The sequence below is a fragment of the Eretmochelys imbricata genome, chromosome 4 (assembly GCF_965152235.1).
Source record: "Eretmochelys imbricata isolate rEreImb1 chromosome 4, rEreImb1.hap1, whole genome shotgun sequence".
Lineage (NCBI taxonomy): Eukaryota > Metazoa > Chordata > Testudines > Cheloniidae > Eretmochelys > Eretmochelys imbricata.
The window spans coordinates 47,509,733-47,533,377 of NC_135575.1; the positions used below are offsets into that span (position 1 = coordinate 47,509,733).

Below are 23,645 nucleotides of genomic sequence, written 5' to 3' on the forward strand. Positions count from 1 at the left end.
CTCACCATCTCTCAAGGTTCACTGAGCCTTGCTTTGGAGTTAGGGTAGGGAACATCATTTTGTACTGGCTTCTAGCTAGCAGAGCTAGACTTCGTGCTAGCAGAAGTCTTAAGTTTGTCAAGCTTTGCTTTGGGCATAAAAATTTACTTCAATCTAGGAGGCCTTGAAGTCATGACATCAACAGCTGTGACCAGTCAATACATCTTTGTTACAGCTTACCTTCTCTGAAGACATTATTTAAAAAATGCTCAATAGGCATCCATAGTGTCTTCTTTTACTCCCTGTTGTTGAGTATAAAGGGAGTCACTACTTAAAATTCCTGGCCTGACTGATACCACAGCTGAAAATGCAATTTACTAATAGTTTCCACATACTCTCATGCAGTGGTTAGATAAGTTATAGGTGCTATTAAAAATCCAAAATACACTAGGTTAGATAAAGACAAGTTGATTTTCTTTCAAACTCATAACATCAAATTAAATCCATTAATAAAAGTTATTTTGAGTTTTAATGTCTTCATGTGTGAAAGGCAGCACTGTAGTGGACTTTGTGTGCTTTTCAAATATGGTTAGTTTAGCTAGTTGTGTGTGAACGTTTTTCCATAAAGAAGCAATTTTTATTGCACCAGGACACCCCCCTGTGGTGAAAAACCAATAGCTCAACAGAAGTGGTTTGCTTGTGTAGGTTACAGCTGGCCTGAGAAAAGCTTGGCGGGGGTAAAGGAAGGAATAACTGAAGAAACTGAGTGATTTTGGGGGGGGGGGGGGGAAGAGGATGTAGAAAACCGTTTTTTATATATAGAAACACTTGTTGGCTGTATTTTTTTTTTTTTTTTTTTTTAAACTGTATTGTTCCTTTTTAATTTTCACTTTTAGTTCCCGCCCATTTAAGGAGAAAAGTGTGTGTGGCTTAGGGGATCTAGCCACGCTTGCCTAATCTCAGGCTCCACTTCACTTCTCTATTCAGTAAAGTTTAGAATACAATAATGAAGTGGTAATCTCATTTGGAGCGTGACCTTTCAGGTTATAACTCCCTTTCTTCTTGGTGTTTGTGACTTTCTGAAGGTGAAAACTTTTGGATGTGCTCTTAATTTCATTCATGAAAAAATTATATTGCTAGACTAACGGCAGTTTGCCTGAGCATGTTACCAAACTATTTTTTCAGGGTGTAGTTTGGTGGTTTAACTTTCATGAGTGTGAATATCTTGCTATGTTATCTTGTATATTAAATAGTGTGCTTTTGATAGGTTTCAGTTCATAATACCAAAGAGATGGAACAGCAAATACAAACCTGTGTGCATTCATCTAGCAGGCACTGGAGATCATGTAAGTACATAAAAGTTTAATTTCTCATTAATATTTTAAAGTTTAACAGTAATCTTTTAACTGTATTCTTGTTTTAACATTTCCTCTTCAGTACTATTGGAGAAGACGCACACTAATGGCCCGTCCAATGATCAAAGAGGCTTGCATGGCTTCTCTATTGTTAGAAAACCCTTACTATATCCTTTTGTTGAAAACAAAATGCTTTAACATGTCTCAAAGTGCTAACCAAGGGGAGGAAGACAGAATAACATTATTTTATCAAAATGGTACAGATTACATAGATGAGTGGTTTTCAACCAGAGGTACACAGAGGTCTTCCAGGGGTACATCAACTCATCTAGATATTAGCCTAGCTTTACAACAGGCTACATAAAAAGCACAAGTGAAATCAGTACAAACTAAAATTTCATACAGACAATGACTTGTTTATACTGCTCTATACATTGAAATGCAAGTACAATATTTATATTCCAATTGGTTTATTTTATAATTGTATGGTAAAAATGAGAAAGTATGCAATTTTTCAATAATAGTGTGCTGTGACTCTTTTTTGTAATTTTATGTCTGATTTTGTAAGCAAGTAGCTTTTAAGTGAGGTGAACCTTGGGGTACGCAAGACAAATCGGACTCCTGAAAGGGGCACAGTAGTCTGGAAAGGTTGAGAGCCACTGTCATAGGTCAGTAGAAAGCTGCTTTGATAGCTGCTTTCAACTACCTGAAAGGGGGTTCCAAAGAGGATGGCTCTAGACTGTTCTCAGTGGTAGCTGATGACAGAACAAGGAGTAATGGTCTCAAGTTGCAGTGGGGGAGGTTTAGGTTGGATATTAGGAAAACCTTTTTCACTAGGAGGGTGTTGAAACACTGGAATGCGTTACCTAGGGAGCTGGTGGAATCTCCTTCCTTAAAAGTTTTTAAGGTCAGGCTTGACAAAGCCCTGGCTGGGATGATTTAGTTGGGGATTGGTTCTGCTTTGAGCAGGGGGTTGGACTAGATGACCTCCTGAAGTCCCTTCCAACCCTGATATTCTGTGATTCTATGAAAGTCAGGATATGGCTGTTGGTCATAGAGATGTGACTCCTTACTGTAATCTTATTACATCAACCATAGTGGTGTCTCTAAGTGCATAACCATGGAATACAATGCAGATGATGTGTTAGACTGGCTATTTCATCAGGTGTTACTCTTCTGGACTTAAAAAAAAACAAACAAAAAAACTTCCAAACCACTCTCCTTGGTTACTGGGGTACTAGTTTGATACTGATCTCTTTGTAACCCAATCATTAACGTAGCTGACAAACTTCTCTTAGCCATGGCCAACTAGGAGAACTAGCCAAATATGTCTTTTTTTGGGGGGGTGGAGGGGGTGTCTTTTTTTGACAAAATGATCTCTCTCCCAACACCCTGCCCCTCCCCAAAAAAAGTGTTTGCTTCTCATGCCTTCACTTGTTGAATACAAACTGTTGGTACCACAAATCTGTTTGATAATGTTCACCTGCCTTATCACTAACATTTTAGGTATTTTTCTTCTATCTGTCGACAAAAGCTACCATCCTGTATCCATCCTCTTTTCCAGTGTTCAGTAACTGCCCCCAAATGCCTACACCAGGTTTCACTCAGAAAACTCAAACTATCACACTTGTTTTTTTCCTTTACTACTTACTTCATTAGAGCACTGTCCTAAATTATGAATGACTTCATCACAATCTACACTTTTGTTTTATTTTGTACCAATAAAACAATGTAATTTGGTAATAATTTACAGAATTTAATTCCTCACTGTACAGCTGACATAAGTGGTTTTTTAATTTTAGTCTCAATTTTAAAATGTAAGAGTTAAAATAAAAAGTTATCTAGTGATGCCTACAAAATGAATGTATTTACATTTGTTTATTTTCTTTAACTTGGGTCTTTACATGGCTGCAGAAAACCTAAGGACCAAATGTAAGTATTAAGATGACTTCTCACAGCTATTTTCTGTCCTCAAGACAGTGGGTTTTTTAAGAAGACCAGAAACTTAAAACATAGAAACCTTGATAACTTGTTATAAATAGCGGCAGACTTGGCTCAGCTATACCTTGTTTATGTGAAGTTGTAGACACTTTGCTTGACTGCTTTATGTGGATTTTGATGCTTAAATGCATAGGTTCGCACTTTCCACCCAAAGTAGATGGACTTTTTTTAAAAACCACATCAGCAGGGGTACAATCAAGAAACAGTGCATTTTACCAGTTCATACATTGCACTTGTGCAAATTCTGAGCAATATTGAGTATCTTTGAAGAAATAGTTTGTGGGCCACATTTAAGTGTCTAAAGTTAGGCAACTGAATAAGTGACTTGATTTTCAGAGATGTTGGTTACCCTGAAGCTCATGCTAGTGGGAGTTGCAGAGTACCCAGCATCTTTGAAAATCAAGTCACTTATTCAGTTGCCTAAATATGGACTTAGAAGCCTGATCTTAGGGACTAATTTAAAAAACAAAACAAAACAAAATGTTGGCCTTTGTATTTGCAAGTGCTAGAATATAAATAGGGCAATAGATCCTGTATCTGAGGCAAAATAAAGGTGTTAGTTTGCCAAATGTTCCTTGCAGACCAGTAGTTACAAAAGATGAAATGGGGCTGACTGGTTTAAAAAGACTGGTTTTATTCTGCTTGCTTAGCTACCTCCAAAAAGAAGAGGAAACTAATTTGTTTGTAAAGTACAATTCTTAGAGCTTGTTGCTTTCAGTAGTGCTTCATCAGCATCTTCCATGAGTTAAACATTTAATTTTCTTCTAATTATAAAAGCTAATTAAGAATTTACCTTTGAGAGAAGTGAAAGTTAAAGCAGTTTTTAAAAAAAATAGCCTTGAGTACCTTCCAAAATAGTTGTTGTTGCATTATAATTAGTTTATTGGTCTGAATAATTTAGTAAACCTAATTCATTATCTTTATTGGGATTTTTTTAATTAAAGATTTTTTGGGGAAAGTGCTCTTTTTGACACCTACGTTTTTGTTTTGTTTTTTTTAAAGATATCATTGTTTTGATAACATTTGGCATTTTTAAAATCACAATAAGACACACCAAATATGTACAATGCTGAAATATAGTTAGTGGGTTTTCTGCTATTGGGATACTATTCACCTCAGAAAAACAAAAAAGTATAAAAATCTTCCCTCCACTATGCAAATTCTGTGCACTAGTCTCAGCTGTCCAACTTGATAGAATAATACTTCCATTTTGCAGATAATGGGCAAATGCTCTGTTGTCCCAAACTGAAAATGTGCACATTTCAGTAGAAGGCTTCAAAGCAGTAGTAGCATTCTAAGGAATGTACTTGTAAATCATTGAATTAGCATGACAGTCATAGTAGAGAACTGAAGTACCTTTAATAACAAAGTACTAAGCAATAGGAGTGTTTAAAATATCCTATAAATATTGGTCCACAACAGCCATTGGTATCCTTGTTTCTCCCCTAGCTTACAGAACAGTTCTAATAGTCTGTCCTTCTGTCTCAAAATGTATCCCAAGTATAATGATATTTTGGCACAAGAGGGCTATAGCCTCATGTAACTTAGAGACATGATATTGAAAACATGATAATATTTACAATAAACTGCTTTGTCCAAGCACAGTGCTGTAGTTGTTCTGTAAGCCATACTCCATTCACTTAAAAGTGTTCAGCACATGGAGTAATTGCACCGTTGAGGCCCAATATGCAAATAACTATTAGACTTCTGGTCACTGTGAGAGTTCAAATTGAATAGCTTTCCATTTTTCTTTTTTGTTTTCTTTAAATGTTTAATGCATTGTAGGAGACACTACACAGATTTCTCAGGGCAGTGACAAACTTCCCACTTTATAATTTCAGTCTTACAGTGGCACTGATGATTGTTCCAAAGCTGACTTACTGATTGCTCTTCACATGTTGTGTGCAATTTTCAGTGATGTACAACAGGTAAATAAGGAAATGGGGTTGTCTCTGCCAGTGACATCTTGTATACCTAGCACTGTATCACTTAGCTTTGTTTGATTTAAAAGAAAAAGGACCGTTGTTACTTCATAGCACAGAAGATTACTGCTCATGAGTTTCCAATGCTTGCAATACCTCACGAAAGCTCATGCTCAAATAAATTGGTTAGTCTCTAAGGTGCCACAAGTACTCCTTTTCTTTTTGCAATACCTCAGTTATTTGACGATACGGTGTTCCGTAATTCTACACTAGTAATTTAGACGGTGCTTACTTCTAGTCTTCATTTAGGCCTAGATCACAAACAATTATAAAAAAAAGAAACAAACACAAGTCATGTGGGCCTTGAATGTAAAAAGCTACCGAAGACTCTGGACTCACTCCTTCTCCTATTGATTTCAATAGAAATTCAGCCATTGGCTTCATTGGGAGTATGACCAGGCTCTGTTTAAGAGTAAAAGTAGACTGATTAAATGAAGACACTGCACATCTGATATTGGAAAATAAACTATTTCTTTTTTCTTTTCTGGTGAGGAAAGAAGATCAAGTTTAAAAAATGTCTCTGACCTGTTTGTGATGGGAGGAGCTCTTGTTTTAGAATCAGCAGCTCTTTTGCACTGGCTAGAGAGAGAGGGCTATGGACCTCTAGGGATGACTGGAATATCCATGGGAGGACATGTAAGCCTTTATATTTACTGTTAGCAATTTGTTTTATTTTATTTTTTATTTCTTGGCATGATATATGTACGTTAATAATTAGGGAAACCTATCAGTTTACAGTGTTCATATGCTGATTATTTTAAAATGAACAAGTTTAGAATAACTAGCAACATAACTTGATATTTAGGGATGACATGCACATATTGAGAATATGCAGATGTATTCTCACTGTGTATATATACCATAAAACTCCCTTACAGATGAATGTTCAGGTTATTGCAGGTTAATCTAGTAGTGTAATTCTCAATAACTTTTACTGTCATGCAGTTTAATCTGTTAATTTAGCTATTTAAATGTTGACATACCGTAGGGCTCAGGCCCAGTGGGTGAACAGTCCTTATCCTCAAAGGAAACCTGTACAAACCTTTCAAAAGACAAGCCTGGGAACTTACATTTGTAATTCTGCTGGACACTAAAAATCGTGGACTGAATACAGTTACTGGATTTATATCTTATTGCAACAATCTATAACCCACTAACAATTCCCCAGCTGCTTTCTCTCTCCCCTATTTCCTCCCTATGACTGGAGGGACATTAATGGGCCACTTCACCTTGAATGGTCCCTTGAAATATGTGTTAACTACTTATGCTAAATTTCAGAGTAGCAGCCATATTAGTCTGTATTCGCAAAAAGAAAAGGAGTACTTGTGGCACCTTAGAGACTAACTGATATATTTGAGCATAAGCTTTCATGAGCATCCGATGAAGTGAGCTGTAGCTCTCGAAAGCTTATGCTCAAATAAATTTGTTAGTCTCTAAGGTGCCACAAGTACTCCTTTTCTTTTTACTTAAATACAAGATGGAACAGATTGTTTAGCATAAGTAAAAAGAAAAGGAGTACTTGTGGCACCTTAGAGACTAACAAATTTATTTGAGCATAAGCTTTCGTGAGCTACAGCTCACTTCATCGGATGCTCACGAAAGCTTATGCTCAAATAAATTTGTTAGTCTCTAAGGTGCCACAAGTACTCCTTTTCTTTTTACTTATGCTAAACAATCTGTTCCATCTTGTATTTATCTGTGACACTGAGTAAGACCATGTCTACACTACAAAATTATGTTGATCTAACTTAGGTCAGCATAAAGCCACCACAATTATTAAATCACTTGTGTGTGTGTACACTTGTCTCCTTGTGTTGACAGTGCACTTCCTTACCAGGAGAGTTTGTATTGATTGTATTGTCAATGTGGGGCATCGTGGGACGGCTCCTGGAGGCCAGTAACAGTCTATGTAAGCAATGGAGTGTCTACACTGACATTGTGTCAACCTAATCACATTGACCGTGACTGTGTGCCACTCGGGGAGGTGGTGTTATTAAATCAGCATAGAGAGGCACTTACATCAGTGGGAGCCAAATTTACATGAAAACACTTCCCTAGCAAGGTTGATGCAAGGCAGCTTACATTGATCTAATTGTATAGTGTAGTCCAGTCCAAAGTTTTCCCAGACCTGAAGAAGAGCTCTGTAAGCTTGTCTCTCTAACCAATAGAAGTTGGTCCAGTAAGAGATATTACCTCACCTACCTTGTCTCTCTGAGATTGTAAACTCTATAGGGTAGGGACCGTATTTTTATTCTGTGTCTGTATAGCACTTGGTACAGTGGGGTCCTGGTTCATGTTGAAGGCTCCCAGACACCATCACGATGCAATAAGTTCGTATGTAGTGTTCTTCATCCTTAGAAAGCGCTTTAAAAGGAAAGTAAGCATTGTTATCTCTATTTTAAAGTTTGGGGAAACTGAGGACAGGGATGGAATCCATACTCTCCGGACTCCCAGACTGTGACCCTGACCACTTCGCTATGTTGCTTCTTTTATTAATGAAGATGCACTTAACAGTTCTCTGTATTAAAAATATGTGGGGTGTATAAGTACTTTTTCTTGCTATCTTCATGGTTCTGCAGTATGCCCAAGAGTATTATATTAAACTACAGCTTTGCAAAACCATGCAATTGGTGTGGGGGAATCATTTTTCTGATCCTCCTGTATGCTGTATCTATGCTCCAGCATTTAGTGATGAATAGAACTTACCTCATTGTGCACTCTGATAATTCTGAGGTGAGAGGGAATTATCTGGACTCTAAGGGAGATGAAAATAGAAGTCCATTTACATGCTCAATTCTCTTCTTGCCCTTGCTGTTTGTGGCATGCAAATTCCCTAACACTATTTCAAAAGCTGCAGAATTTTTGATAGTCCTATTTGTGAGTCACCTTCAAGTTGTTTGTTTGTTCTGAAATATGTTTATAAGGTTGTTGAGAGGCCTTGAGGAGAGGGACATGTTGAGATGATAAATGAATAATAAATTCTTCTCATGGAAGAATTCTGATTCATTTTGCATCAGGATGAGTGTTCTATTAGAAGAAAACTCCTTTACCTAAAGCAGAAATACTGTTACTTTGGCTGTGAACCGATTTCAAAGCTAACATGTATCAAAGAGACTATTGGAGAGAATAGACTTTATCAGTCTTTCTGGATTTTGTGGAGGAGAGGTGTATAACTGCAAAGATGCTTAGCATTGATACTACACGAGACAATCTGTTGCTGTGTGAAGAAATTCTTTAAAGATGAGAATTCTAAAAATGATTAAAGAGAAATGTTGTTGAAATGCCTTATTAAAATATGCAGTAGATCATCTGATATTTAAGTTTTTTTTTTTTTTTATTTAACAGATGGCTTCATTAGCAGTGACAAACTGGCCTAAACCATTGCCATTGGTTCCTTGTCTTTCCTGGTCTACAGCTTCTGGTGTCTTTACTACGGTAACTAAATTATTTTTAGTTTTGTTAATTTTATAGAATATGAACAGATGTGAAATCTCAAAGGTTTGAGTTGGGCAAATTAACATAAGGGAGAGATTTTTTCAAAGGCACAAATGGGAGTTGGATGCCCAACTGTCCTCTGAGCCTTCAAAAATCTCCCCCATAATGATGCTTCCGGATAGTTCTAGAAGCTGCCTTTTGTCTCATGCAAAAAATAATGGTTATAAACTATTTAGAGTTTTTAAAATAGTAAATTTACAGAAAATATTTCAATTCTATAGTATATTTAAAACTAATATGTTTATGCCCAATATTTTTATATCCTAGTAATATGCAACACAGTAGAATATGACTTAACAAACTTGCTGCTTTTGATGAGAACCCTGAAATTTCACTGGGAAAGGGTTGTGGTTTTTTAATTATTCCTCTTCCTGGTAACTCTAGGTTCCTGACTGGTAAGGGAAATTCTTACTTGGTGCCTTAAAACAGGTTCTCAAACTGTGACCACCATTGAGAACATGTCTTCACCACTCCTTCTTGAATTACAACAGCTTCCCTTCTTCCACATAAATTTAAAAGTTCCTCACTTTCACAGCACTCCATAAACTTTACTTTATTATCTATGATCTTATTATCTTTCTCACTCGTTAAACTCTGTCTAAACATCTCTCCTTACTATTCCCTTTGTTTCTTTAATTAACTTTTGATTTATACTTTCTTGTACGCTGCCTATTGCCCCTAGACTCATATTTTAATTAATATTTGCCAAGTACCTGCTCCTCCTGAAAACCACACATGGAACAGTCTTCCTGGAGTGCTTGTCCATATATATATTCCACTGGTGCATCTGTATCCCCTGCACTCAAGTTTGGATTCTTTGTGCATCAGTGTCCTTTGGGACCATGCCTGTGCCCTGAAAATCCTTATATCTTCCACCTGAGCATATAAAAAGTGTTGCGTCCTGAACTGTTCCTCAGTTCCTTCTTGCTGTCCGTGGCTATGAATCAGAACTTACACTGTCCAGATTTTTTCTTCGTGTGGTCTGTCCATTGATTTGTAAATAGATAAGTACTTAGCAGTTAGTCATTAGGATGAGGTTTAGTTATTTTGTTAGTGTTTCTTTTCAGAAGAGGAAACTCTTCTTTGTCCCTTGACACTTCCCTCTACTGGTCATTAGGACTGAATACAAATCTCCAGGCTTTAAAAACTACACTTCCTGCTGGGCAGTAATGCCCCTTAATGAAGGACAAAGACGATGCTTATTGTGTCTAGGTGAGAGCGATGTACCAGACAGATATACCATTTATTAATTGTTCTCAAAGGGCAAGGTAATCTCACCTGAAACTTTCTTCTGGAGAGGCCAGGGCACCTTTTCAGATGGTGGAGTGGCTGGGACTGAAAATCCTGAGCAGTGCTCCTCAAAAAGTGCACTTGGTGGCTCCTGTGCTTGCATATGTAAAACTAGCTCTTTTCACTAATCCTCCTCAGCTGGTAAAACCTCAGAGGTTCTGGGGAGACAGGAGCACCAAGGGTTTTTAGGAGAAGAGATCTGGGTCTCTCTTTCACTGGGTCCTACCGCAAAGTCAGAAATCACACTGGTTGCCTTTGGGAAGGGTAGTTCTAGGCATGAAAAGGCATCCTCTGACATCCACTTGGACATTGGTCACCATGCCCCAGTACTGGCTTCTTCAGTTAGTCAGAAATAACCTGGTACCGATGCCTTGGCTGTCGTGCACCATGGTACACGTATCTTTGGTACCAATGCCTTCCATTCGCTTGCCTACAGTGTTCACTTACTTGGTACCGAATCCTTATGTCAATGGACCTTGTGGTTTCTTTGGTACTAGACTTGCAGCTCTAGTATCTCCTCTGTACTGGCTGCCACCCGTACTTCATTAGGTGCCACCCGTACTTCATCAACAGTACTCATTAGGATGCAGTATGAATGTGCTCCTGGCACTCCAGCTGAGACTGCTGCACCCTTACAAGAGAAGCACTTCTCCACTAGCTCAGATAATGGCAGGAAGGAGTCACCAGTAAATTTCCTGGTGTCTAAGTATTCTGGTCCATATGCCTAAGAGAGAGTATCTAAGGCTCACTTTTATTAGCCCAGGCATAGGAGCTCTCAGCAGGATACTGCCTCATGGACCTCTGCTTCATATGTGCATCAGCACCCCCTGAACTAATTGGGCATAATAGGGATTACAACTGGCCAGAAAACCAGTTTCTTCATCTCAGCCCAGAACTAGATCTTCTTCCACTACAAAACACAAGGGAGCATTAATCATCTCTAGCTGTGCTGACTGAACAAGATGATCAGGGTTCTGATGAAACTTTGCAAATGGATGATCAATCCATCCCAGAACCTCTCTTCTTAATATTTCCTGATGAAGCTGTGGTATCTGCAATATCTACCTCAGACCCCTATGATTTCAAAACTTTCCAGTGCTTGTTGCATAGGATGGCAGATCCACTGGAAATTCCAGTGGAAGTTGTCTGGAGAAGTCGCACAAGTTCCTGGACAGCTTACACACCTTCATGCCTGGAACTCTTACAGTGCCCATAAATGAAGAGACCATTGGAGTCCAACAGGTTACTTTGGTAGACCCCCAACTTCCCTAGCTCTGACAAAGAGCAGATTGCTGCTACTAGGTGCTTTCATCAGGCTTTGAACAATTTTATATGCACTCTGTACATGGATTGTTGGTGTAGTGGTGCCTGATGAGAGAATCAGACACTGTGGTCAACAGAAATCTACACCCTGAGACAAAGAATGCTAGAAATTTTTATTTTTTTGGTCGTAAAAATTATTCATCAAGTCAACATATGAGAATCTCCAGTTATCAGGCCTTATTGGCAAAATATGATGACTTGAATTGGGAATCCATTTTCAAATTTGCTGACAAAATTCCACAGAAGAACAGAGGCCTGGAAATCTGTGGTTGTAGAGGAACAACTTGTAGCACACATCTCTTCAAGTGCCTGGTCGATGCTGCATACATGACATCCAGTTCCATGGCTACTTTGATTGCCCTGATAAGATCCTCTTGGCTTCAGTTGTCTGGAATCCCTAAAGGGGATGCATGTAACAGTAGAGGCTGTACCATTTGAAAGGTGCAAACTCTTCAGTGCAAATACTAATGAGCCTTTTCATTCTCAAAAGGACTCTTGAGCGATGCTGAGATCTCTAGTGCTCTTGCATGAAAAAGAAAGCAATTTAGATGTTAATCCTGACAAAGTCAGTCCTATTATGCACATTATAGACAGTCTGAACTTCCCCCAAAATGCCAGCAGTCCCGAAGGAGAGACTCTTCTACCCCTACTACATTTTTCTTACCAGGCTCTGTCTTCATCAAGGCAGCAAATATGACTTCTCCGTGAGGAGAAAAGTGTAACCTATATTGGATCTCTTTCTTTCCCTCTTCCATTCCCCTCGTCCTCCCCGCGCGCGCACACACATCCATCCTCCTTTTGGAAATGTTAATTTGATTTTTGTGGGGCCTGATACACCATTACCACAGACCTCTGGGCCCTAAAAACTGTAGAGATTAGATACTCCATCCAATCCCAAACCCTCTCTATCCAATTTCCCTAGCATTTTCTCCGGTACCCTGCTCATGACTATGCTACTTTAAGAAGTTCAGTCACTTCTGAATCTTGGAGCAGTGGAAGATGTGCCTTAAGAATATATGCAAGGGGCGTTTATTCCCATTATTTTATAATTTCTAAGAAAAAGGGAGCAGGCGGGCACTCTATTCTGGACTTCTGAGGCAGCTGAACACCTTTACGTGCAGGTTGAAGATCAGGTTGGTAACTCTGGCCTCAGCAATTCCAACCATAGATTCAAAGGATTGGCATTCAACTCTTGAACTCAGACACTTATTTTCATAAGGCAGTCCATCCTGCCTACAGGAGATACTGAAGGTTCCAGATGGACTATTCCCACTAGCAATGCAGAATCCTGCCATTTGATCTGTTGACAATACCATGGGTATTTATAAAATGTGTAGAAGTAGTGGCAGTTTACCTGAGAAGACAAGGAGTTCAGAGTTACCCATACTTAGATGATTGGCTCATTCATGTGAATGCTCTACAATAGGTGACCAATTTCACACAGCAGACAAGAAGTGGTCTGGAAAATTCTGATGAAACGTTTTTCTTTGGAATGTGCAGACTTGTCAATTGAACCATTCCAGCAAAAGTTTCAATTTTAATGACCTTCTCATAGACTACAGACAGGGCCAGCACTTCCAGGGCTTCCTGGCTCCCCTTCATCCCTCTAAGATGGCTGAGAAGGGCCCTGGGCTCCCAGGATTCCCAGAAGTGCTGGCTGCCAGGAAATTGGGAACTTTGGAAACTGGACTGGGACTGGAATTAACATTTTTTTGTCAGATTGATCTGCCTGTCACTGAATAGCAGTCGTGAAATTTACTAGACTTTTGTTGTCAAGCTAATAAGAGTCTTGTCAGATTCATGCTGCTATTCAGTGTTGTGCAGCTGTGAAACTGACCATCATTTTAGTTTCAGTCAGCGGCTGTCAGGTCTTCCAGGGTCTTTGGCTCTGTGGCAGCCTACCAGGTTGGCAACTGGGGATCAAGGGGAGCACACTTTGGGAAATACCACACTTTATTGCTTCTGAAACACAGTATTGCAGGATTTCCATTTTTCATAATTTGCACTTTTGGTTTTCATTCCATTTTGGGATGAAAAATATTTCTGAAAACTCAAATTTTCACAGAAATAAAATTTGTTTTTTCAGTCAGCTCTGCTGCATATTCTACAACTTTTTACTTCTCTAGGGCTCAAGGTAATTGAAGAGAAATCAGTGCTAGTTCCTATTTGAAAAATAGAATTTATAGGGGCAGTTCTGGATTCCACTACAGCAATGGCCCATCTGCCCCAGAAGGATTGCAAGCCATAGCAGATCTTGTTAACCACCTACAAGTTCATTCTCTGATATCTGTGAAATTTACCTCAGACTTCTAGGATACACGGTGACCTGCTTAGACGTAACTCAGTATGCCTGACTTCACATTTGGTGAAGAGTGGCTAAAGTCTGTATATCAACCCAACAGATATCACCTATATGTGAGGGTACAGGTCCTCCCAGAAGTCTTGTCATGAATTTGGTGGAAGGACCTTGTACAAGTTTGTAAGGGAGTGCCCTTCTCTCCACCATTGCCATTAGAAACTTTGACAGATGCTTATTGGGTGAAGAGCCTACTTAGACAATCTTCAAACATTAGGCTTGTGGGTACATCTACACAGCAGCTGAGATATGTAATTCCCAGCTTGGATAGACATCTGCACTAGCTCTGCTCCTAAAAATAACCACCCAACTACAATCCAAGCCAACCTCCTGGATACATACTCAGGTGGCTAGCTGAAGACATTGCCTGTGCTATTGCAGTCACACTACTATTTTTAGGCGCTAGCTCAAGCAGAGCTAGTGCATGCGTGTCTACTCGAGTTGGGAATCTCACCTCCCAGCTACTGTGCAGATGTACCCTTACTGCTAAGCGCCATTTATCGAGTGTGCACAGTATTCCTCCAAATTCTTAAGAGTTTATTCAGATCATGATGAACAATACCACAGCAATGTTTATATGAATAAGCAAGGGGTCTCACCCAAAGTTCTTGACGAACATAGCATCTGACTTCCATCTTATCAAAGTAATACCTCTGCCTGTCTCTTTTCCGAAGCCACATTCCAACAAAGGGGAAGCTAAACTTCAAATCTTAGACATACTTAGGGTACTTTGCTTCCAACTTGATAGGTCTAAGCCTAGGTTATTAGTCTGACCTCTCTTTATAAACTACTATCCGTGCAGGGGCTTTCTCATTTTATTTCCATATGCATTAAGTTGTGCTATAAGAGACTCTCACCTTTGAGGGTTACACATCCTTCCCTCCTCCACTGTTATGGAATTCTGTAATACCTGGTTTCTGTAGTGGTGAAGGAATTGAGAGATGGTGGGGACACCCTTAGCTCGGAAGGACGAGGATATTGAGGGTGCAGTCACAGTCCCAACAGATTCTGCTGGCCAAAATAATCTGAACTTGAATGCCTCGGGCACATGTGCACCAACAATTGAATGTATAGATGTATGTAACAATATGAATGAATATGGACAACACATCTCAAAGAATCACTGTTACTGTTAGGTAAATATGATTCTTCCTGGTATAGTAGCCCTACACCACTCAGAGTTCTGTATTACACCCATGTCTCTTTTGATTATAAGCGCTCTATGGCAAGGACTTTAATACTTTTTTACACACCTGCTTATTGTAGAGTGGTCTGATTAATGTACAGGTGAGGGATGGAGGTTGGGGGGGAGGTATGTTTTTGTAATGAAAAACGTAGTTTTCAGACAAGAAATATGGTTATGGATATTCTTGTCTGATGTGTCCTGTGGAATTTGTTACAGCTTCTAAGTCAACACTGGCCAGAATAAAGTTTGGGAATCTTAACTTTAACATATACAGATTTAGCTATTTTCTACATCTTTCGTTAGTTGTACTGCCTTGGACTTCGATGATCACTTCAGAATACATTCTTTGGATTTTTTTTTTTTTTTTTAATTCTGGGAATTCTTATTTGCACTGTAATTTCAGGGTGTGTTAAGCAAAGCAGTGAACTGGAGAGAGCTAGAGAAACAGTACTATACACAAACTGTTTATGAAGAAGAAATCATTCAAATGCTTGAATATTGTGGAGTAAGTACAGTTTGTTTTCCCTATTAGCTTTATGTAAAATATAGTTTACATACAAAATCTGATCGAATACATAATGTCATGTCTAGATAATTTCAGCAGACATTCATTAACATTAATGGTTTCTTACTTTTTTTATTTAATTTAACAAATATTTGATGCAGAAATAACCTTTAAATAAGCAAAGATTAATACCTCCTATTGTCATATAATGCATTTTTATAAGTGTTGAACTCTCTTCAGATTACTGTTCATGACCAGCTATTACAGACACCAGTTTACTTTAGTTCTCAAAATAAAGGTACATAAAGTACATCTATTTAATTTATCGTATCTCCATGTCTAACAAAAAAAAAATTCTTGAGTGCCGGAAGGTTTAAAAAATTAAGAACTTTCAGAATGTTCTTTGAAACGCTGGTTTTTGTAGGGGTGGGAAATCAAAGCACTGAAAACCAAATTCCCAAATCCCAGAAAATTAGCCATATAGTTTGGAATAGTGTATTGAAGTGCCAAATAAAGAAGTGACTTACTGTTGAATCAGTTTCCTTGCTTATTCTTTTGTTGAAATTTTTATACATACTTCAGCAATGAAAGAAGACATAACCAGCTGTGAGTATATGATTTATTAGGAAATAATTATTCTTTACCCTAAGAAGAAAATATCTTTTGTGAAGGTGTAGTGTGGTAAAATTATTCCTATATGAACACTGTTATGGACTGCTTTTTAATGCGCTGCAATTGCAATTTTGTAGTGTTTTAGTAATCTAACCTTATTCTCTAAAGATACCATTTGTGCAGGTTTCTCCGTTCTGGTTCTGATTAGAGTAGGATTGGTAGAACTCCTTTGGTTTTGCAGGGTTTCTACCCTGATGACAATGGCAATGGGGTAAAAATATAACCCAGGAAGTTTTAGGTTGTCTCATTGTCCTTTACCAAAATGCTGCCCTGTGTATGTTTTAGTTCTTTCCTGACCCATTGTCAACAACGGAGCTGTGCGTAGGAGACTGTTCAATGGCAATCACTTCAGCTCTTCACTAGATCCCAACAAAAAATTGTTGGGTGCCCTTTGTCTTCTAACCATATCTGGTATAGTGAGGACACTTAGTTTTAGACCTTTGCTCTGCACTTTGTTTGCTTTTCTTAGTGCTTTGGTACCTGCTTCAGAACTGAGGCACAACTGCTTTGGTGCCTTGCTTTGACCTCTGCTTGTTCTTCTGGCAACACCACAGCAGTGCTAAGGTATTGACAGCAGCAGAGGAACTGTCAGCTGGCTGTTTGCTGACAAACTATCAATGTACACTAAACTCAGATTTGAGGATAACTTCGTAGTATCCACGGGCAAATGGATTTTTCAAGCTCTGACTATAGCCTTTTCCCAAAGGAAATTTGGATGTCTGCTTTCTCCCCAGCCTCAACAGTTATGGTCAATAAGTTGTCTACTGGTATCTGACTTTCTTCTAGTCTTTGAATAAATAACTATTAGTATTAATTTTTCAGTCTCTTCTTCCTAGCAAATTCAATGCTATTTTGTAGAATAACATTTCTGAAAGCGGACCACTTGAGTTCTTTTCCCAGAAACTGAAGTACAGTGTTTTTATACAGAAATAACATAAACGTGGAAGCATAATACAGAATTATAAATCAGATGTCCAGATACAGCTCTGCTCTAGTAATATCTGCAACATTGTAATATGCTCATAAATATGAGGGAAAGCTTAATAGAAGAAACAAAATTGGAAAAAATTAGAGAAGTTACAAAGAAATTTTCAGGTAGTGTCATGTATAATGTTTCCTAATATATGCTTGCTTTACTCGTCAAAAAACAGTTAACACAACTTGTGATGGGATTGAATGGTTCACAGGATTCTTAACAGAATAAGGGTACTCCTTTTTTAATTACTTGTTTGATTCTAGATAAGTTCAGTAATAACCAAAAGTAATTTGCATCTGACATGGTACTCTGTGTTTTAGTTCCATTTCCATAATGGACAAACATCTGCATCAGAGGAGCCACCACCATATTTGAGTACTTATTGCTCCATGATGGTCTGCTTAGGACAGGCCCAAAACTAGGATATAAGGTGGTGATAAGGGTCAGGATGTAGATCATTGACCAAGCTGTATGCCAAAGTTTGGACTTTGCCTGTGCACCTAGCACTGTGTCTGGCTCATGCAAGAGCTTTTGCTCTGTCATGAGCACTGAATTCACTCACCCTTTTTTAATCAGGTTGACCAAAAAAATGTGAAAAACCCTTAATAAAAGGCCTGTATTTCTATTTAGACAGACTCTTTCAAGATGGGACAAGACTTTGTTAAAAATTCTCCCAACAGTGTGGACAGTCTGAACAACCTAGCTCTGACTTCCAGAATGTTGAATCTGGATACCACAAGCAAAATTCTATCTACAGAAGCCATTCACTGCCTTAGCACTAGTAAAAGTACTCTAAGTGCCTCATCAGAAAAACACTTACTGCAAGATGCTCCTACAATGCAGTGTACAAATCAAACATTTTCAACCAGCAGCAATAAGAACTTCACCAGCCTACAGAAGCACCTGATAAGTGAAGAGAGGAAAAGGGACGCTTTACAGAGAGAATCACTAAGGTTCATGAAAGGAGTTATGGATGAATGTACCCATGTAGCTAATTTCTCAGGTACTTATTTATTTTAATGTGGAGATTGGGATATTTGTCTAGAATAAACTTTATTTGTGCAATAATTTTGTATTCATACTGTTTTCTCAGAAAGCTTGTATATTGAATTAGAAAGTGTGTCATGGCTGTCTTTACAGAATGGACATATAACGCCGTTGTCTTTTAAAAATATGTATATCAGACTTATATCTGACATGGATCATCTAGTTTCAGAGGAACCTCTTTTTTGACAAATACCCTGGTGGTTCAAAACACTTGCTTAGCTATGTCAGTCTAGAGATATGCATAGAGGGATGCTTCAGGAGCTCCACCAAGTCTCTAAGTCCGGTTTCAACTTGTGTTTATTTGTTTTGTTTTTCTTTTAAGTATGTTAGTATATTACACAAAGTGTGATTACATCTAGCAGGTGCCCATAACATGAGCTCGTCTGCTTCAGGTATTGCTGGGGCTCTTTTTAAAGGGGGAAAACATATTTCCTAATCCTCTATTTCCCTATGTAATCATGCACACCCATGATATGTGATTTATTACATATTTAAAGGGATGTCTGGATTTTTCTAGGCGCCCATTTTCAAATATTTGTAGCATATCACTGTTTACCACTGTTACAAACCACAGGTTGTCTTCAGAGGTCAAGAGGTGGCTGTGCTGAATATTGCCTTATTCCCTCAGTTTGTCATCAGATTACTCCATAATGAGAACCATAGGTGCTGGAACTAGGGGTTATAGGGGTGCTGTTGCACCCCCTGTCTTTAAGTGGTTTCCATTGTATACAGGGCTTACACTTTGGTTCAATAGCTCTTAGCACCCCCACTATACAAATTATTCCTGCACCCCTGATTAGCACTGGGCCTATGGAAGTTATCCATAATTGAAATTGCTGCTGAATTACATTATAAAGTTGATTTTTGCCCTCACCTCTCATCTCAAAGCAAAGACCCCCTCTACCTCCTCTCCCCCTCCCCCCCCCAAATTGAGCTCATAGTGGTAGGCTATGTCTGTCTGACATTAAGCTGTTTTGCAAAATTTGATATTCCTTGGATAATGAAATCCTGGCTTGCAGTACCCCAAAAAGAGAGGTTTATGAGAGTTCAAAAAAACTCGTCTAACTTTTTTACCATCTTTTAATGAACACAGAAGGTAGAGGAGAAATAAAATTTTATTCACTGACACCCCCCGCAGAGATCTAGTGCCAAGGATCAAAATCTAGTTATGTAATATAACTTTTATTTTGCAACTACACTATGGAATATCTGCTCCATTGATCTTAATACACTATGTCCAAGGATGGCTGGAGACCTAAGCTTCCATTTCAAGAGTTTTTCATCATTTTCCATGCAGAGAGCTCAAAGTGTATGTTGATCATTACGGAGACTTGCCAATGAAAACAAGAGATGCCTCCCAACTCATGAGGGATTTTCCTACTAGCCACATTACAGTAGCCTCATAAGTTACTGAGGAATGCTGATTTGGGAGTAGAAAACAGTTTAACCAGAAAAAGTGAGCGTTTACGGGAAAAAATCAGCTTTTTCTTTTTTCTGCTCAGTTCCAGTTGACCCAAGTCTAATCATAGTTGTTCAAGCCAAGGAGGATGCGTATGTTCCACGAACTGGAGTGCGCAGCCTTCAAGATATCTGGCCAGGATGTGAAATCAGGTATCTGGGTGGAGGTCATATCAGTGCCTACCTCTTCAAACAAGGACTCTTCAGGTGAGAAGTTAAGTATAAACAGGGAAGCAAAAATATGGGTGATCTTTCCCTAGTACCACATTTTTGAGGGAATTAGTTTTCTACATTGGCATGTCATTCTTCTTTTTAAAAAACAAAATACGACTGAATGATGAGTAATACAAGTTCACTCATTCATTGAACACTATAATTTATTTCCTAGCCAGTGAATGTATGTTCAGTAGGCAACAATTGCCCTACATTTATTTTTGCAAGTGTTGTCTGTTAGAATGAAAAGTAGGTGAAGTCCAAATTTAAAATATTAACTTACCTGTCAGACCAGTAATATGTTGCTGTAACTCCAGACTTGACATTGCATCTCAACCTTCTGAAATGTTGTTTATATAAATACAATTCTTAAATCTTAATAAGTTACAATAATATAACACTCCTGACATACTAATAATTCCCTGGAGATGCAGGGATTAATGAGGACTGGATAGCCCATTTGAACAAAAAGTTCAAACAAAAAAGGAAAAGATCAACATACCAAGGTTCACGATCAATATCTGTGTAAAATTATCACAGTTTTTGAAAGATGTCGCAATAAATAGAAAATACAGGAGAGAGATCTTTGTGTGATCAGAATTTCTTGAGAGAGAGTTGAGTACAAAAGGCCCTGATTCAACAAAGCATGTGCTTAGCTTTAAGCATCGACAGCTCACATAAATGTTTTGCTGGATTGGAGTCCACAGAGAGCTGGGGAAGTGATGTGGGGGGGCGGGGGGAAGAGGGAAGAATTCCTAGAACGAAATTAGAGATGAAGAACACTGTTTATTTCTTTTTAAAGCATGGCATGTGGACACAATTCTCTCCTAATATCATCTTTGGTTTAATCACATGAGATCAGATGGTCTGGAGCATTGTTCCCATCAGTCTAAATAATTTCTGAAATGTGACACTGGAGAGCATTAGACTCTATACTCGCAGTACATATATAATTGTTTCGAACGACTGGCATTCTGTATATGAATTTAAAGGTATTCCCCTCCGTATTAGAGCCTTCAATGTTGCTGCCCCCCTCTCCTTTTTGCAGTGCTTACATTGTCAATTAAATCTTTCTAAGTTTTGGGAAGGTTGATTGGATATTTGTGGATAGCCCTCTTGTGAAAAATGTTTCCTCCTTTCTCTGGCTTCCTTTTGTTCAATGTGTGATTTATTCCTTTACTGAGTGTGTTAAATAAGTCATCTTGTTTGTTAACAGTGTTGTAGCCATGTTGGTCCCAGGATAGTAGAAAGACATTGGATCAACTTCTGTTGGTGAAAGAGACAAGCTTACACAGACATTAATAAAAGCTCAAAAGCTTCTCGTTCACCAACAGAAGTTGATCCAATAAAAGAGATTCTCACCCAGCACATCTCTCTCATAGTGTTTGTCTCAGACTTGTGGACCACTTCCCTGATTTCTCTTTGAGATGTTCCAGTTCCCCTACTTCAAGCAATTGCAATGTAGGGCCTTATTAATATTTGTTTACCAACTCCTTTGCTTTTGAGGAATTCAGATTTTACACAAATATCTTGTATTTCTAGCTGACCAAGTGAAATTCCTCACATCTGGGAAGCTTTAGGAACTCTTGTTGTTTAAAATGTTATTTTTGCCTGACGTAAACTTTTGAGTTAAGCCTATTTACATATTTAATCCTTGGCTAATCAGATTGCCATTTGTTAACAGTTTTACTAATGTGGAACCCTGTGCATTTTGGTTTTAGACCACTTGCTTATTTCACATAGTTAACTGAACAGCTCTTGGTGAGGATTCTGACACTTACTGACCTTTGCTGCATTTGAACCAGTATCCTTGAAATGTGCATTATACCATTATTAATCCCCCTTGAGTCATTCAGCCCCCTAACAAGTAAATGTTAACCTTCCAAAAATAAAAAGATTGAGGGCTTTGAACCTGTGCCTCATTTCAAGTGCTTTGTACTGGTGCAAAGAAGCCCTAAATCCAGTTCTTGGAAAATCTTGTCCTGTGTATGGGGGGATCCTTTAGATGTCCTAGAAACTACCACACCACATTCTCCTGCCATGGGGGGGTCTGGCTTGGCTCCCTATGCCAGGCTGATTCCCAGTTGTTGTAGGGGGTCCTTGGGACTTTTGGCAGCTGGTGCAGATTAGATCTTGGGGTTGGACTGGCATAACGGTGATGGATCAGGAAAATTAAGAGCTCTGGCCCTCTTCAGGTGTACCAAGCACTTCTAAGGCCCTATTTTTACAAAGGAAAAAAAATAAGCAGCCTGCATCTACCCGTTCCCAAATTATACTAGTAGCCTGTAATTCTTTCTCTCCATATTCTCTCTTTTAGGCAAGCCATTTATGATGCATTTGAGCGCTTTCTCCAAAAATATGCTGCTTAATGGTCTTCATTATTAATTTACTCAATGTGGTCTTGTGTGAGCTTTCCGTATCTGGAATTGTATATTGGCATGCTTTGGAAAGCCAGCCTATTACACCAATCCTGAATGGATGGACACCAACACTGAATGTCATACCCAGCAATTATCAATATTGGCAAAGCATTAATAATAGTAGTTTCAGTTCAACCAAATGCCCATCTAAGACATATCTGCATTAATTTGAACCATGAAAATTTTGGCAACATTGGTTAATGTATGAGGGATTCTATGTACTTCATATTGTCTATTATTTTATCACTTCACGTATGACATTCTGTTCTGATTAGTTTGCATATCAGCTGTAAAGAGACCAATATAACTCCAATAGAACTGTTCAAATCTATCCTTTAGGATTTTAATACTTCTGTATTTAATGCATTGCTATTTTTTCCTGTTACCAATTTTTTTTTCCTGCCCACACTGTTTTGCCTGCTTTTTCCTGTGCTGTTGCTAAAGATTTGTTTTTAAAAAGGGCTCCTCCTTTAAGCCCAACGTCATGTGTTTCATTGCCATTGTTTGTGATTGTCCCAAATTCACCGTTGTGACTTAAAACTGCAGGAATAAATAAGAGAAAATGAACAGCAATGGGAATAGAAAAGTCTCTCTCAAAAAAGCGTTATCTAGGAAAAAAGTAAATAAAGGCATATTTTATTGACATGTTTGAAAGTTTTTTCTATTACGAAAGTAGTTTTTTTATTAAAAAAACAGCACATAGATCATTCACAGTAACTGCATAGATGTTCACAGCTGAAAAAAGAGTAACTGAAAACAGAGCACCCAGTAACTGATTTTTACATATTGTATAATTGGACAATGTAGAAGTCTGGTCCTATCAACATTTTATAATAGAATTGCTTTAACTGAAAATAGCTTCTTGGGAGTAATCTTAATGCAGAATATGATAGCACAAAGACTGATTCTATGTATTGTTTAAAGCACCTTATATTCTGCTGTAGAATTAAGACCACCGATGTTTTAGATACGTGGACAGTCCTTTTTTTAAAGTGTAATCAGCACATGGCTACAAACATACCTTTCTTTTTACTGTTAAAGTTATACAGACTATATTACAGAAGATGGCAGTTTAGATCACTCTCTCCTAATTTTACAACAATAAAAGTTTTTAATTGGAAGAAAGTAAAATATTTAGGATTCTGAGCATGTTTAAAGAATTAACAGAATTTGTATTCTCATACAAGACATGAAACTTCATTTAGTAAACTAGTAACACATCTGTAGTTTAAAAGTAGTTACCCATTAAATACTTTTGGCAGTACTCTTTAAAAGTAATAGGTTGGGGGAGGAGGAAGCTACAGTTGAAGCATTTTTTTTTTTTAGCATTGTTTTGATATAGCAGATGACTGGGAATTACAAATCTTGTTTTTTCAGTTCAGTGTAA

The 23,645-nt window shown here is 38.2% G+C and overlaps 1 protein-coding gene across 2 annotated transcripts in view; it reads left to right on the forward strand.

Moving 5' to 3' along the window:
- The window catches only part of ABHD18 (abhydrolase domain containing 18), a 48,608-nt gene extending 25,707 nt beyond the window's left edge, over window positions 1–22,901 (forward strand). Inside the window, exons 5-12 of one of the 2 annotated variants that reach the window (XM_077815217.1) lie at window positions 1,247–1,325; window positions 1,417–1,501; window positions 3,239–3,266; window positions 5,815–5,953; window positions 8,663–8,752; window positions 15,371–15,472; window positions 17,751–18,123; window positions 19,670–20,559. In XM_077815217.1, the coding sequence (XP_077671343.1) occupies window positions 1,247–1,325; window positions 1,417–1,501; window positions 3,239–3,266; window positions 5,815–5,953; window positions 8,663–8,752; window positions 15,371–15,472; window positions 17,751–18,123; window positions 19,670–19,836 (1,063 nt within the window). In that variant the 3' untranslated portion in view covers window positions 19,837–20,559. Of the gene's footprint in view, window positions 1–1,246; window positions 1,326–1,416; window positions 1,502–3,137; window positions 3,267–5,176; window positions 5,264–5,809; window positions 5,954–8,662; window positions 8,753–15,370; window positions 15,473–17,750; window positions 18,124–19,669; window positions 20,560–22,155 lie in introns of those variants that run through there. The other variant, XM_077815216.1, reaches the window with a different exon arrangement.
- The last annotated feature ends 744 nt before the right edge of the window (window positions 22,902–23,645 follow it).